Source organism: Trichosurus vulpecula, chromosome 7 (assembly GCF_011100635.1).
Source record: "Trichosurus vulpecula isolate mTriVul1 chromosome 7, mTriVul1.pri, whole genome shotgun sequence".
Taxonomy (NCBI): Eukaryota; Metazoa; Chordata; class Mammalia; order Diprotodontia; family Phalangeridae; genus Trichosurus; species Trichosurus vulpecula.
In genome coordinates, this window is record NC_050579.1 from 269,178,975 (window position 1) to 269,193,732 (window position 14,758).

A 14,758-nucleotide genomic window follows, 5' to 3' on the forward strand; every position below is an offset into this window, starting at 1 on the left:
GGATGCTAAGGCTATCAAGTGCCTTTAATGAGTCTGGCCTTTGTTTCAATGGGGCAGGTAAAGTGGGATCTTTTTGTCTTGGAGTGTTTCTCAGTCCTAAGGCAATCAGGAGTCATTGACTGGAAACAATGTATATGATGTGGTACTAGTGATTGGAAGGTTAGCATTTCACTTTTGTGGGGTACCCTCATTGAAAGAGTGATGAGACTTTGGGCGAACTGTTGAAGCAGCCCTCCCCCCTCGGCTTTGATAACCTACATGTTGACGCTTCTCTGGTAACTATGTATTGCTATGGATAGACTGGTTTGTGTTATTTTGCTCTGTTTATAATGTACACTTGTAATTTCTGTTTGTATTGGCCCTGACGTTCAGGGGGCTGATCTTTTCCTCCTGAACTAAGTGAATGATATATGTATGTTTAATTAAAGTAAGATTGTTAAGCCCTTAAAGTTGCTTTCCTTAGTAAAGCAGATCAAATAACTTGTGCTGGCAGCCTTCTGTGTGCTCTTGTTGTTGGTCTTTCACCCCAAAACAGCTGCTAACGTTGTTGGTACATGTACCTAAACTTCCTCTGATGGAACCAATACAAAATCACCTTTGATGATTAAGGCTTCATAGCATATTTTGAGATCTGTTGCTACTAGGCTCATTTTCTTCATTATTTTCCAATAGGTTCTTGAGCTTTTATTTCTCTAGCTGAATTTTGTTTATATGGCTCAGATTCAACCCCATGTCAGGAAATTGCACAGCTAAGACCAGGGGGCACAGCTTTTGCCCTTGATCAGACCACTTTGAGAGCACTGACAGCTTGCAGGATGCTATCTTGAGTTAGCCCTGAGAAGCTGGAATAAAAACAGCACTTAATACCATGAGAAAGTTCAGCAAGCCCAGTTCAGACCTTCTCTCCATAAGTGTGCAGAACCTTGCACTAACATAAAGTTAGACCTCTCTTCTTCACTGATGAGGGCACAGTCTCTGGGAACCCCCTTGAACTCTCCTTGAATCTTCCCACTAGATCTGGCCTTTGCCTAAGGCCATATGCCTTTCATTATCTAGGCCCAAATCTCTACCTAGCTTAGCCCTCTATTGTCCAGCTGCTTCTCACCCTTGATCCTGATCAAAATATCTATACCCTAGCTCTGTTACCCTAGCCTTCTGTTGTCTTTCATTTCCAGGTAGCCTTCAGCTATTTCCCACCCTGGAATCTGACCTCACCCCAGTCACCCCAGTGCACTCTAAACCCCTCCTCTAGTCATCCTAGACTACTCAAGACCACCCCTCAATCCCTCCCACAATCTTTCTGTATACAAGTCTCATCCTGCCTCCATGAAGGCGCTCAGATTCAATACAGCTCAGATTGAATCTGGCCTGCTTGTGAAAACAAGCATCACAAATGGTAAGATTCCTTAAGACAACCCATTATGGTGAATCCTTAATAAACTTTGTCTTTTTCCTTGGCTGAGAAGGCTTCAGTCGAATTCATTCAGCAGGACCCAGCGTGTTGGTATTTTGGGGTCTCGAGCACCCCTAAAAACCTATGGTTCCCTACCATCATCATTTTTCTTTAACCTCATCATCACCATTATGTTCATCCTTAGAAAAATGATTTATTGACTGGTATGCCCACACACAGGTATGCAGGACTCTGAACAGAAGCAGGGAAACAACATAGTCTCTTGAAAGGGATATCCCTGGGGGTACCTCTTGTCCAAGGCCGCATTATCTCCCCAGCTGTAGTCACTATTACACAGAAGTCCAGGCTAGGGGCACTGAGAGCAAGGACTGCCCTGGATCCTAGAGACCCTGACCCAAACCCAAGCCCAATTCTGCATAAAAAGCTCCACCACCACCCCCCTACACCTTCCTCCAAGGACTCAGTCCTCAAGCTGTCGCTGCACCAGGTGATGATAGAGGCCTCTCTGGGCCATGAGCTCAGTGTGAGTCCCCTGTTCTACCACCTTCCCTTGGTCCAGCACCAGGATGTTGTCAGCAGCTTGCACTGTCTGCAGCCGGTGTGCGATCACCAGCACTGTCCGACCCCCCTGCAGCATCTGCTGCTGGAGCTGAGGGTGAGAAGACTGGGCATTAGAGAAAGAAACACTAAAACCTCCATACCTACCCCAACACTGCTTACTGCACCGAAGACAAAAAGGGAAATGTGGCAGTCAATGAGTGGGGCAGGATTTGAAAGAAAAAAGGGAGGGAACCATGGATACCCCCCCACCACCACTACTGCCAATATCCAACATCTACTCATGCTTTTGATGCATAAATTTATTACGACATCCTGACCTTGCTCAATATATCCTGCAATCTGACTGCAACACATCTTATTCCTGATGTTTGCCCCCAGGAAGAGCTAGCCACCCCTCCCAGAACCAGACATTCCTAAACAGAAATGCTCCCAAGGATGTTTTGAGAATAGCTCCTTTCCCATCAATCACACACTTAATTGGCAAAATGCCTTCTTGGTTAGAAGGAACTACTTAAGGTGGATAATACTGAGCCATCTTTGGGAAGTCTCCCCTCTGGCACGGACACGTAGCCTGGGACTTTCCTATTGGGACTCTGCAGGCTGACCCGGGACTCACCAGCCACGTGATCCAGATGTAAATAATTCCCTTGTTGGTGCTGATCAATTGTGCTAATATTGGATAACTATTGAGACTTCCTGATTGTGACAAACCTACTGAGATTTACTGATTGTGACCTAACTAAGAGGACTTTCTGATTGAGACCTTTTTTATTATTATTTTATAAATAAATACTAGTTATATACGTGTAAATATATATATATGTATGTATGTGTATATATATATATATATATATATATATATATATAAAACTTGAGACTCTGTCATTGCTGAACCAATACAAATTGAAACTAAATTAAGCTTCAGCAAATAAGTTTCCTTTGCAACACAGTGTTCTATCAAGTGGGATGTAGAATACTGAGAGGAGATACACACAATTTCCCTACTATCCTCCTCAGTCTTGGGGTCTATAATCATCCCAAATCCTGGAGACATATGGCTCAGGCTAACTTTCCCCCATCTCCCTTGCCCCACACAGCCCCTGTCAGCTCTGCCTATCCCTAACAACACTGCCATACGTGGCTCAGGCCCTGATGCCATTTGCCTTGAAAGTTCGACTCTTCCCCAGCTCTTTGCCCTTACCTCCTGCTCACACTCCATGTCCAGGGCACTGGTGGCCTCATCCAGGATGAGGACACGGGGATTCCGCACCAGGGCCCGAGCGATAGCCACACACTGCTTCTGTCCTGCAGACAACTGGCTTCCCTTTTCCCCCACAGCTGAAGAGACAGAGAATACAGCCTTCCTCAGAGATGGGGTCCTATGACTATTTCATGTAGAGGAATTGCACTTTTGTCTCCAATTTTGCCCTCTGTCATTTCCCCTCACATCAGGTTAACAGAATCATAGGGATGTATGCCCAATGGTGCCATCCAGAGAGAGGTGGCATCACATTTAACACAAATCACATGGTCTCCTAGACAAAAAGTCTAGGTGAGTAGGCCCAAAGTACTTTTATATAAATAAGAAGACCTAGGGTAGAAGGAAAGACAGAGAACAATGCCAGTTTTAGAGTTAGTATACCCCCTGGCACCCTAATAACCTCATTAGGGAATGGTCAAGTTCCCTTTTATCTAGAAACTCATTGTCACAGTCTTGAAGATTGGGGAAAGTACCTGTGTCCAGTCCATGCTCCATATTGGCAATAAATCCATCAGCATGGGCTGCTTTGGCAGCAGCCCTCACCTCATCATCCCCACAGCTCTCCAGTCCATAGGCAATGTTGTCCCTCACAGAGCCTGAGAACAGCACAGGCTCCTGCCCAACCACAGACACCTATGTGGGAAGGGGACACTGGGTGAGCTAATCCCAGAGAGGGACCCAATGGACCCTCCCCCACTCCATATGTCTTGAGAAGAAAAAATCTCTTTCTCTCTTGCCCAGTCCCACCCACCCTATTTTTCACAGTGTTTCCTTCCTCATCTTCATCTCCCTCTCCTCCTTATCCCTGTCACCTGTGAATGCAGGTACTGGTGCTGGTACTGGGTCAAGGGCTCCCCATCCAGCAGCAGCCGGCCCCCTGTGGGCTGATACAGATTCTGTAGCAATGCAGCCACTGAGCTCTTCCCAGCTCCGTTGGGCCCTACCAGGGCGGTCACCTTCCCAGGGTGCAGAGTGAATGTCACTCCCTGGAAGGGAAGGGGAAAAGAGGCAATAATCAATGAGAGAAATGGATGAAGACCTCCTCCCTCACCTTGAGGTAATCACCATCTTGGGACTCGGGAAAGTCAGGATTAAAGACCAGGGTCAGCCCCACCACCCCTTTCACATAACAGAAAGCTGAGGGCCACAAAACTGGATCCTGGGTATCCTCCCAATCTCAGGCACCTGGAGGACAGGCTTGGTTGGCTGGGTGGGATAGGCAAAGGAGACATTCTGGAATTCCACAAGGCCCTGCAGGGAAGGAGGGGCCAGTGTTCCAGGAGGAGGCATCTGTGGCTCACGATCCAGGTATCGGAAAACTTTCTCTGCAGCACCCACATTGCTCACCATGTCCCCACAGATGTACACGAGAGCCTGGAGAAATATGATGATACATAGTCATTTACTAGACCCTCTGAGACCTAATTCTTCAATAACAGAGTTATAGAGCCACCACTGTTTCCCCACACAGAATCAGGTATATGGAAAACCAATCTTTCAAAACTTGGCATCCCACCCCCAGCAAAGCCTGAAAACTGAAATAAAGACAGAACAAGAGTCTGTTGCCTTACCTGCATATATCTCCCCATATCCCCCTGATACATCAGGAATGAAATGAGGCCTCCCCTGGTGAGCTCCCCAGCCAAGATCTGCCTTAGCCCACAATTCAGCATCAACACTTGCATCCCCAGCTGAAGGCTCTGAGGGAGAAGAGGAAAATGGACTGAGGATGGGGCCGGTCATTCTTTATCCCTCTTACTGTAGAGACTAGTGGGGATGATAGTAATTAGGAAAGAGGGGACCAAGGGGTTAGAAATGGAAGAGGGAGGGTCATACATCAGAGATCGGAGGCTGAGGAAGCATCACCTATGGATGTACTTACTATCTTTGAACCCCCTTGGCCATGTCCCACTAAGCTGTTCGACCTGACTCACCCTCCTGAAGAGCAGATACACCGCTCGCTCCCAGTCTCGGCGCCATTCTAGCTGACGCTTGTGTTCCAAGGCTTCCTCATAGCGCTGGGCCTCATCCTCCTCTGCTCCAAAACTCCTCACTGTTTTCAGGTTTCCCACTGCCTCCCGTACCACCTGCCCAGCCTCCGCCACTGCATTTTGGATCTGCTGTAAGACTGCCTGGAGAGAAGGTATCAGAGGAAAGGCTAGTGAAGCAAAGGAGAACCCCTCCACACAGCCCAGCATCCTATCTCCCATATTGGAGCTCCCTACCCCCACCCCAATCCCGGCTCTCTCCTTCCCCTACCTTTATTCTAATTCTGTCTCCCAAGGTTCTTCCTGCAGGCCATCCAACCAGCACCAGTCTATGCCTCTCCCCTAAGCTGTGTTCCTGCCCACATATACCTGATGTCGGGCATTGTAGACCTTCTCAGCAGCCATTGAGAGGGGCACTTCAAGCAGGGAGAGGAGGGTGAGTCGAGGTGAGAGACTGAACATAAAGCCACTCAGGCCTATGACCTTTACGAGGCTCCGAAGGAACACATTGGCATTTAAAGGGAGCCAGCGACTCATCAAGTTGGTGTCTGAAGATAGGCGTGAGTTTAACTCCCCTGGGAAAGAAAGAATGAGGCTATGCTCCAGAATGGGACAGATGACCCAGAAGCCACAGTTGGGGCAACTCACCCGCGAGGTCATTAAAACTCAAAAAACTTCCTCAATGCCCCTGCCTCCTCCCCTCTACTTGGGGGAGAGAGGTCAGGTCACAACAACTCACTCTGACAGGGACCCAGCTCACTGTACATTCAACTATGGAAGAAGGGAGTGCAGGGCATGAAAGGGACCCTGAGGGGTTAGGAAAGCCCAGAGGAACAAAAGATCCAGGCTTTGAACCCCACCTGTCTTGGTCTCCTGGAAGAAGCTGAGGTCCTGGTGTAGCAGAGAGGAAAAGAGCATCTGCCGAATACGCAGGTTGATTCGGGACAGGACGAGCGTGAAGAGGCCTCCTCTGCATCCAGCAGACAATGAGCTGGTGGATGAGAAAGAGAAAAGCATGAGGAACAATACAGGTGGGAAAGAGTGAGCCTGTGGAGACATGGGAAGAATGGATGAGGAAGAGAGGAGAGAGTCAGTGAAGAAGGAGGGATATGGGTGAGGGAGAGACATAAGAGGACCCAGGAGAGGGAAACAGGGAAAATGGCACCAAAAAGAATAGGTAAGATAATGAATGGATGGGGATAGAGGGCAGGTACGGCAGGAGAAACCCAAGTAGAAGAGGGGAGGCAGTAGAATTCAATTCCACAGACATTCTGAGGACCTGTTTTGTGTTCAGCTCTCCATTGCAGGCTGCTGGGGCTAAAGGAGAAGTGAAGGGCATGGTGTGATGAGATAGCACCATCAGAAAGGGAACAGGGACTTTGCCCCGCCCCACCCCCAACTCATCTGATTACCTCTCCTAGATTCTCATTCTCTGTCCCAGTTTTCCTGGTGCTCTCTGAGTTCTAGAGTTGGTTAATTTACTGCCAACATGTCCCTAAGGATTCTTCTCTATCCACACAAGGGAAACTAACTCCTTTTCCTATTATTTCAGCAAAAACATGGAAGATTTTCACAGGAAGTAATGACAATCAAAGCCGGTATTTATATAGCACTTACTTTGTGTTAAGTACTTTAATAAATCTTATCTTGGGAGGTAGATGTTCTTAATTATCCTCATTTTACAGTTGAGGAAACTGAGGCAAACAGGGTTAAGTGACTTGTCCAGTGTCACACAGCAATGAAGTATCTGCAACTGAATTTGAACTCATGAAGATGAGCCTTCCTGATTCCAAGCCCAATGCTTTAGCCACTACACCACTTAGCTGCGCATAAATTCAAAAAAAGCCTTGAACAAAACATAACACTCATTGCCATTATAAACATTAGAAAGCAGAGGAATCAAAGGAGCTTTTCTAAGAATAATAAGCAGTATTTATCTAAAGCCAATTGACTTGGATTTCAGTGAGGGAGGGCTGTGAGAAAGTGAGAATGGTGACCTTGCCCAGCCCTCCCTCACCCAAATCCAAGTCAATTGCAAGCCATGTCATCACTTCCCTGATGTTATTGTCCTCTTTGAAAATGAAGGCCAAACACAACCTGTGAGTGGACTGAGCTGCCTGAGAGGGGACCCAGCCAGCTGGGTAACTCAGCTTGTCCTCGCCCTCTTCTTCTCCCCTCCAAAGGAAGGTAAATTTTGATGGCCAGAAGTTGCCCACTTAACTTGGGGGTTACTGGCTAGATTCCTTCCTTCCTTCCTTCCTTCCTGCCTTCCTTCCTTCTTTCCTTCCTGCCTTCCTTCCTTCTTTTCTTCCTGCCTTCCTTCCAGTTCACTCTGAAGCTCAGAGATTGGACCACAATAGGTGCCCAAGCTCTATTTAATGGCTGTATTTTGGGCCCTCCTGCCTTAGAGTGAACGTCAACTGTTTCTCTTTGGAACAGCAACCCTGAGGGTCTTCCCCTCCCACCTTGATTTTTTTTCTTTTTTCTATTTAAAGGGGCTATCTCTTGATTCACTTCTTAAGAAGGCCTACTCACTGAATGGGCATTACCTCACTCACATAAAAGGGTCTGAGCCTAAAGGGGCCAAGGTCTCCATTGCATCCTGAGCCATCTCCAGTCGTCGTGTTGAATATCAAGTCACTGGATCCAGATGGCTCTGGAGGAGAAAGTAAGGCTGGGGACCTTGCACCCCTCCCTCACTCAAATCCAAGTCAGCTGCAAGTCATGTTATCATTCCCCTGATATCATGGTCTTCTTCAAAAAGAAAGGACAAACACAACAACAATCTAAAACTGATAACAAGCATTATCTGTAATAGGTATAAGCTAGAAGCCTTCTCAATAAGATCAGAGGTGAATCAAGGATGCCCATTATTACCACTACTATTCAGTATTGTGTATTGAAACATATTGTAATATTTTTAGCAATAAGACAAGAAAAAGATATTGAAGGAATAAAAATAACTAACAAGGAAAGAAAACTATTATTCTCTTTGGATGATAATTCTAGAGAATCAACTAAAAAAGGCAATTGAAACAATGAACAACTTCAGCAAAGTTGCAGGATATAAAATGAAATCAAATAAATCATCAGCATTTCTATATACTACCAACAAAACCTAGCAGGAAAAATAGAAAGAGAAATTGATTTAAAGTAAGTGGAAAAATATAAAACACTTGGGAATCTACCTGCCAAGACAAACCCAGGGATTTTATGGGCGTAATTACAAAACACTTTTCACATAAATAGATAGATCTAAATATCTGGGGAAATATTACTTGCTCATGGGTAAGCCAAGTCAATATAATAAAATAAAAATTCTACTTAAATTAATTTATTTATTCAGTGCCATAACCATCAAACTACCAAAGGATTATTTTATAGAGCTAGAAAAAATGGTAACCAAAATTATCTGGAAGAACCAAAGGTCAAGAACGTCAAGGAAATCAACAGGGAAAAAGTGTTAAGGAAGGTAACTAGCCATTCCAGATTTAAAATCATATTACAAAGGAGTGATCATTAAAACAATCTATCACTGGCAAAAAATAGAGTGATGGATCGGTAAAATAGATTACGTACATGATACATAGCAGTAGACAGCAATAGTAACCTAGTGTTTGATAACCAAAAGAGCCAAGCTGTGGCAGTAAAAACTCACAATTTGACAAAAATTGCTGGGAAAACTGGAAATCAGTTTGGCAGAAACTAGGAACAGATCAACATTTCACACTATACACAAAGATATAGCCAACATGGATAAATGATTTAGACCTAAAGGGTGATATTATAAACAAATTAGAGGTGCATGGCAATTTATACCTGTCAGATCTATGGATAAGGAAAAAGTTTATGATTAAACAAGAGACAGAGAAGATTACGGGAAGCAAATAGGTTATTTTGATTACATGAAACTAAAAAAAGCTTTTGTACAAATAAAACTAACAGCTAAAAATAGAAGGAAAACAGGAAACTCACTGAAAAAAAAATTCTTAGAAAGTTTCTCAGGTATGTAGGAAACTGAGCCAAATTTATAAAAATAACAGCCATTCCCCAGTTGATAAACAGTCAAGGGATATGAAGAGGTAGTTTATAAAAGAAGAAACCAAAACTATCAATAGTCATGAATAGTCACATGGAAAAAATACTCTAAATTACTTCCGATTAGAGAACTAAAAATTAAAACAACTCTGAGGTACCACCTCACACCTATCAGACTGGCTACCATGAGAGTAAAATAAAATGAGAATACTGGAGGAGATGTGAAAAATTGGGACACTAATGCATTGTTGGTGGAGTTACAAACTAGTCCTGATATTCTGGAAAACAATTTGGAACTATGAACAAAGAGCTATAAAACTATGTATATCTTTTGATCCAGCAATACTACTACTAGGTCTGTATCCCAAAGAAATCAAAGAAAAGGGGGAAAGATCTATTTGTACAAAAATATTTCTAGCAGCTCTTTTTTGTAGTTGCAAAGAATTGAAAATCAAAGGGATGCCCATCAGTTTGGGGAAATGACTGAACAAGTTGTGGCATGTTTGTCATGATATGATTGTCATATGACCGTGCTATAAGAAATGATGAGCAGGAGAGTTTAAGAAAAACCTTGGAAGACTTATACGAACTCATGCAAAGTGAAGAGAACAGAACCAGAGAACATTGTACAGAGTGATAAGAATATTGTAAGTATGATCAATTGTGACAGACTTAGCTACTCTGATCAAGACAACGATCCAAGAAAATGCCAAAGGACACATGATGAAAGATTCTATCCACCTCCAGGGAGAAAACTGATGAACTCCGAATGCAAATTGAAGTATATTTTTAAACTTTCTTTATTTTTACTTTTTTGTTTGTGTTTTCCTTTGCAACATGCCTAATATGGAAATATGCTTGATAACCACACATATATAATTGATATTAAATTGTTTGACTTCTCGCAGAGGGGAAGGTTTGGAAGGGAAGGAGAGAATTCAGAATTTAAAACTTCTTAAGTGTAATTGGAAAAATATTTAATGAAATAAGTAAAAATAAGGGTTTTTTTAAGAGATTGATTTGGTATATATTGTGTTGAGGAGACACAGGGACAACCAATGGAGATGTTTAGCAGACATTTGAAGATGTAGGCCTGGAACTCAAGTGAAGCATCAAGACTAGAGACATAACGTTCAGAATCATCAGAATGGAGGTTAAGTGTGAAACCATGAGCATAAATAAGCCAGAAAGTACAGAGTAAGAGAAACTGGAGGTCTGAAGACTAAAGTTGAGCTTTAGGGAATTTCTACATTTTAATGGTCTGGAGAGCATGCCCACAAAAAAGGAAAGAGTATAGTCAGAAATGTAAAAGGAATACCAGTGTGGTGCAATGACACAGAAGTTAAAGGAGGAGGGGGTGATCAATCAAGTCAAATACGACAGACAGTAAAGCATTATACTTTAGAAATGGGCTTGGATTTGGAAATAAGTAAGTCACTGATGACCTTTGAGAATGGTGTTTCAGTAGAGTAATGGGACAAAAGACAGAAGACAAAGAGTTAAAGAAGATGAGGAAAGGGAGGCAGGGGATGTAGGACATCCTAGAAGATTAGCAATGGAAGGGAAATAACTAGAAGGAACAATATAAACAAACACGAGCTTCTTTTGACATGGGAAGTTTTGAGCATGTTTGGAAGTGGAGGTGGTGGAATACAACTGGCCAAGATGACAAAAAAATGAGAATGGCCAAATGTTGGAGGGCCTGTGGGAAGGCAGGCACATGAATATCCTGTAGCTGAAGCTATGAAATGGATCGACAATTCTGGATTATGCAAGTAAAGTGAACACACTGTCCAAAGCTTTTGCGTTAGCAATCCCATGATTGGTGTTATACCCTAAGAAACAGTGGTCCAAAATATGCCAAAAATACAAAAATCGGCCAAAGTGTTCATATTAGCACTTTTGACAGTAACAAAGAACTGGAAGTACAATACGGACCCACTGGCTGAGGAGTGACTGAAAAACAAAGTTATATAAATCTAATGGAACATGATTGGGCAGTAAGAAATGACAAATACAATTCTGAGAAACATAGGAAGACTTTTGAAAACTGATACAAGATCAAATAAATAGAAGTAAGAGAAGGATATATACAACAGCTGTACAACAATGTACGTGAAAAGTCACTGAAAGGAAAAGGAAACTGCATATATAAAAAAGCCAGGGAGGGCCTTGAGAGCAGATAATGCACCACACCTCCCCTACTACTAGGACAAAATCGTGTTTCCACTTTCTGACACTAAATAAATACTTCTGAACGAATAAAAAGATGAATGAATACATTCACAAGCTGTTGAACCCTTTGTCGAATGTCCGACCCTTGTCTCCCCCATCAGACATAACTCTAGGACTACAGGTTACTTTATCTGTATCAACAGAAAAAAAAAACTTTCCAAAGATGGAAAATGTATCCCCTCATTAGAATGGATGCTCCTGGGGTGGGGGGGCGTCCCTACCTCAGAGTAGGAGCATTTAAAAAAGTAGCATTCCTAGATCCAAGTCCTGTGGGAGAGATCTTTTCCCTGCCTTTCAGGAGGGCAGAGTCTGCACCTAGGAGCAGCTGGACAACGTATAGCACATTGGTTTGGGGGATGAGAAATCTCCTCAGGGTCACAGGACATGGAATCATTAGTACCTGGTCCGACCCCTTTCCTTTTATTGATGGGGAAACTAAGGGCCACATATATAAAGTAATTGTCTCAAGGTCACAGAGACAGCAAGTGGCAGAGCCCTAAAGGATATGGATGTGATTTCTCCTCCTGGCCCTACCAAATCACTAACCTTCCAAGGGAGAAGAGGCACATGAAGAAGATGGCAGTGACGAAGGCATCGTGGTCAAAGTCCTGGCCCAGGATGTCAATCACACGACCAGTGTAGTGGGGGATGAACATCTCACCTGGAGTGGGGCATGAGAAGATGGGCAGGGAGCAACATCAAGCATCCTTTTCCATGTTTATTTAGATTCATGCACTCCCTCAGCCCCACACCCATCTTGTGCATTTACCTATGACTGCAGCAGCCAAGAAGAAGAAAGCAGAAACCAGGAAGGGGAAGTCAGGCCAGGACAGCCTCAGCAGCCTCCACATCATGGCTTTGTTGTCCTGGACTTGCTCCTTCTCCTGTGCTGAGGGAGGGGCTTCTGCAGGACTCAGCAACTTCCACACAGCCCAGCCCAGTCCCACTCCTCCATAAGCCACCAGCAGCCAGGCCCATGGGGCTGAGGCTAGGAGCACAGGTGGGGCATTCAAGGCTCCTGGAACCAAGGTCCTCAGGGAAAGGAACAGGGGGGTGCTCAGGCACAAGGTAGGCAGTAGTTCCCCCACGTTCCCAAGTCCCTCTAATAAACTTAGCACCCCCCACAGGAACCCCACTCGAAAGGCCCCCTCCAGCCAGAGGACAAGGAGCCCTGGAGGGAGCAGAGCTTCCAGAAGCCCCTGCAACAACCAAAGCAGGATCAGGTCAGTCAGGAGGAGGGGAGCCCAGGGCCTCAGGGCAAGGAGCTGCATGTTGGGGCCTGTGAAAGAATAAGGAAAGATTATTATTATATTATTATAATATGATAATATTATCATATAATTATGATATAATAATGAGGGATATTATTATAAGGGGCAACACCTCCAATCAAGTCCACCATTTACCCCTTATCCAAGAACCCTTCCCCTCCCCCCCCCAAGCAGAGGGTAGTTTGATTGATGGGCTCTTGGACTTAGGGTCGTTAGGGGCCATAGGGACTATTGTAGTCCAAACTCAACGTTTCTACAGATGAGAAAACTAAGGTTCAAAGCGGCTTGCTCAGGGTCACACAGAGAGTACGCGGCAGAGCAGAGTTCCTTCCACGTCTTCAGGGCTCAGGGGTTGGTTCTTGGGTGGGAGGGAGGGACAGAGAATTCCCCTAACATCTGCTGATGATGAAAGGGAGGGGGGCACCTCTTAAAACCTCCAAATATGATTCTCCTCCCCACCTTCCCAATCCCTAACTCCACCGGGGTGCCCCTGCGAGGACTTACCTGCTCTCAGCACGGACTCCTGGGCTGCAGCTGGAGCGGAGCTCGCCGCAGGGTCTGGGTGCTGAGCAGCGTCCCGGTATCTCCAGCGTCTGCTCTGGGTCTCCAGTCCCCTTTATCCCTTTCCTTTCTGATTCAGTCCCCAACCCCAGAGCCTGGGTTTCACTTTCGCTTGCCAGCACTGAGTCCCCAAAGCGGGGATTCCCGGACTTGAGTCGCCCACAAGGGGGCGCCCAAAAATCTTTAAATCAAAGAATCGAAAATTCTTTTACTGACAATCTAAGCTCATTCCTGTGTGGGTCACCGCCTGTGTCTACGCCACTCCGGAAAGACTTTGTTGGCAGCTACTGTGAGGTTTTAACCTGATGCTGCTAAATTATAATTATCAAGCTTAGCCCCCAGGAAGACACAAAAGACACCTTTTGCTTTCTGCAAAGGCGGGCAACTATGACCGTGGAACATTAAATATTATCACACTTGTTCAACACAGTGATTAAAATTTCTGAACTGTTTTTTCCTTTTCTATTCTTTATTGTAAAGGGTGGCTTTCTGGGAAGGGAGAGGAGGAGGGATACAATTGGAAATGTATATGATATTAAGTGAATAATTATTTTTTAAAATAGTGACTTGAGAATGTTGACAGGAGAAATAAAGGCTGTGATATAGTCAAGCCCAGAGAAACTGACACTGAGGACTAAGATATGAGGATACTACATAATTTTAGGGAGTTCTGGAAAGGAGGGGAGATAGTGAATGAGGGAATCACCCTTTGAAGGGAGGTACAGAGAATGTGGACTGGGATAGTGATGAAGTGGACCTAGAGGGAGTAGAGGGGTAACACTGAATCCTGAGATCATGTATAGGGCCAGCCACTACTAGGACAGTGCATTAGGTGATGGAAAATCAGATGGGGAAAAGGAAGGAGGAGCATGTAGAGATGTACATTTTCCCACTCATCAATCCTACTAAAATGCTTCTCTCCCTTGCCTTACAAATCACCCCCAGGTCTCGCCAGCTGATTTCTGATGTGTATAGATTTCCAAACTAAGTAGAGGGTTGTGTCTACCTTGGGAAGGAAGGGTGCAAGGCTCTTTTCCTTGGGGGAGAAGGGATTGCCAGAAGGGAGGCAATTACCAAAATTATTGAATGCTAGCCAGTACAACTCTGACCTAAATAAACTGAAGTTTTGACCACTGCCTCCCTCAATTTTCCCTCCCTTCCATCAGCCTCCCTCCCTGTTTTTCCACTTTCCCTTCCTACTTCTTCCCTCCCTTCTAACCACTCTTTCTCTTTTCTTTCCCCTTTCCCCTCCTACTGCCTGTATGGCATGTTAGATTTCTATACTTAACTAAGTATATTATTCCCTCTTTGAACCAAATCCAATGAGAGCAAAGTTCAAACAATGCTCATCTCCCTCCCTTCTTTCCCTCTATTATAATATGTTCTTGTGCCTCTTCATGTGACATAATTTACCCTTTTCTGCCTCCTC

General features: G+C 44.5%; 1 protein-coding gene across 2 annotated transcripts; it reads right to left on the reverse strand.

Moving 5' to 3' along the window:
• Nucleotides 1–1,587: 1,587 nt before the first annotated feature.
• On the reverse strand, nucleotides 1,588–13,403 carry LOC118858573 (antigen peptide transporter 2-like). Of its 2 annotated transcripts, XM_036769140.1 has the most exons (13): nucleotides 13,273–13,403; nucleotides 13,018–13,167; nucleotides 12,267–12,776; nucleotides 12,044–12,158; nucleotides 6,085–6,215; nucleotides 5,594–5,799; nucleotides 5,171–5,368; nucleotides 4,808–4,936; nucleotides 4,422–4,610; nucleotides 4,049–4,222; nucleotides 3,710–3,869; nucleotides 3,177–3,313; nucleotides 1,875–2,063 (listed from the first exon to the last, which is right to left on the reverse strand). In XM_036769140.1, exons 3-13 carry the CDS (start codon nucleotides 12,766–12,768, stop codon nucleotides 1,875–1,877), a joined length of 2,130 nt encoding a protein of 709 aa, XP_036625035.1. In that variant the 5' UTR covers nucleotides 12,769–12,776; nucleotides 13,018–13,167; nucleotides 13,273–13,403. The 2 variants fall into 2 exon arrangements, with proteins under 2 accessions (XP_036625034.1, XP_036625035.1); XM_036769139.1 differs by lacking the exon at nucleotides 13,018–13,167 and having other exon boundaries at nucleotides 1,588–2,063.
• Nucleotides 13,404–14,758: the final 1,355 nt, after the last annotated feature.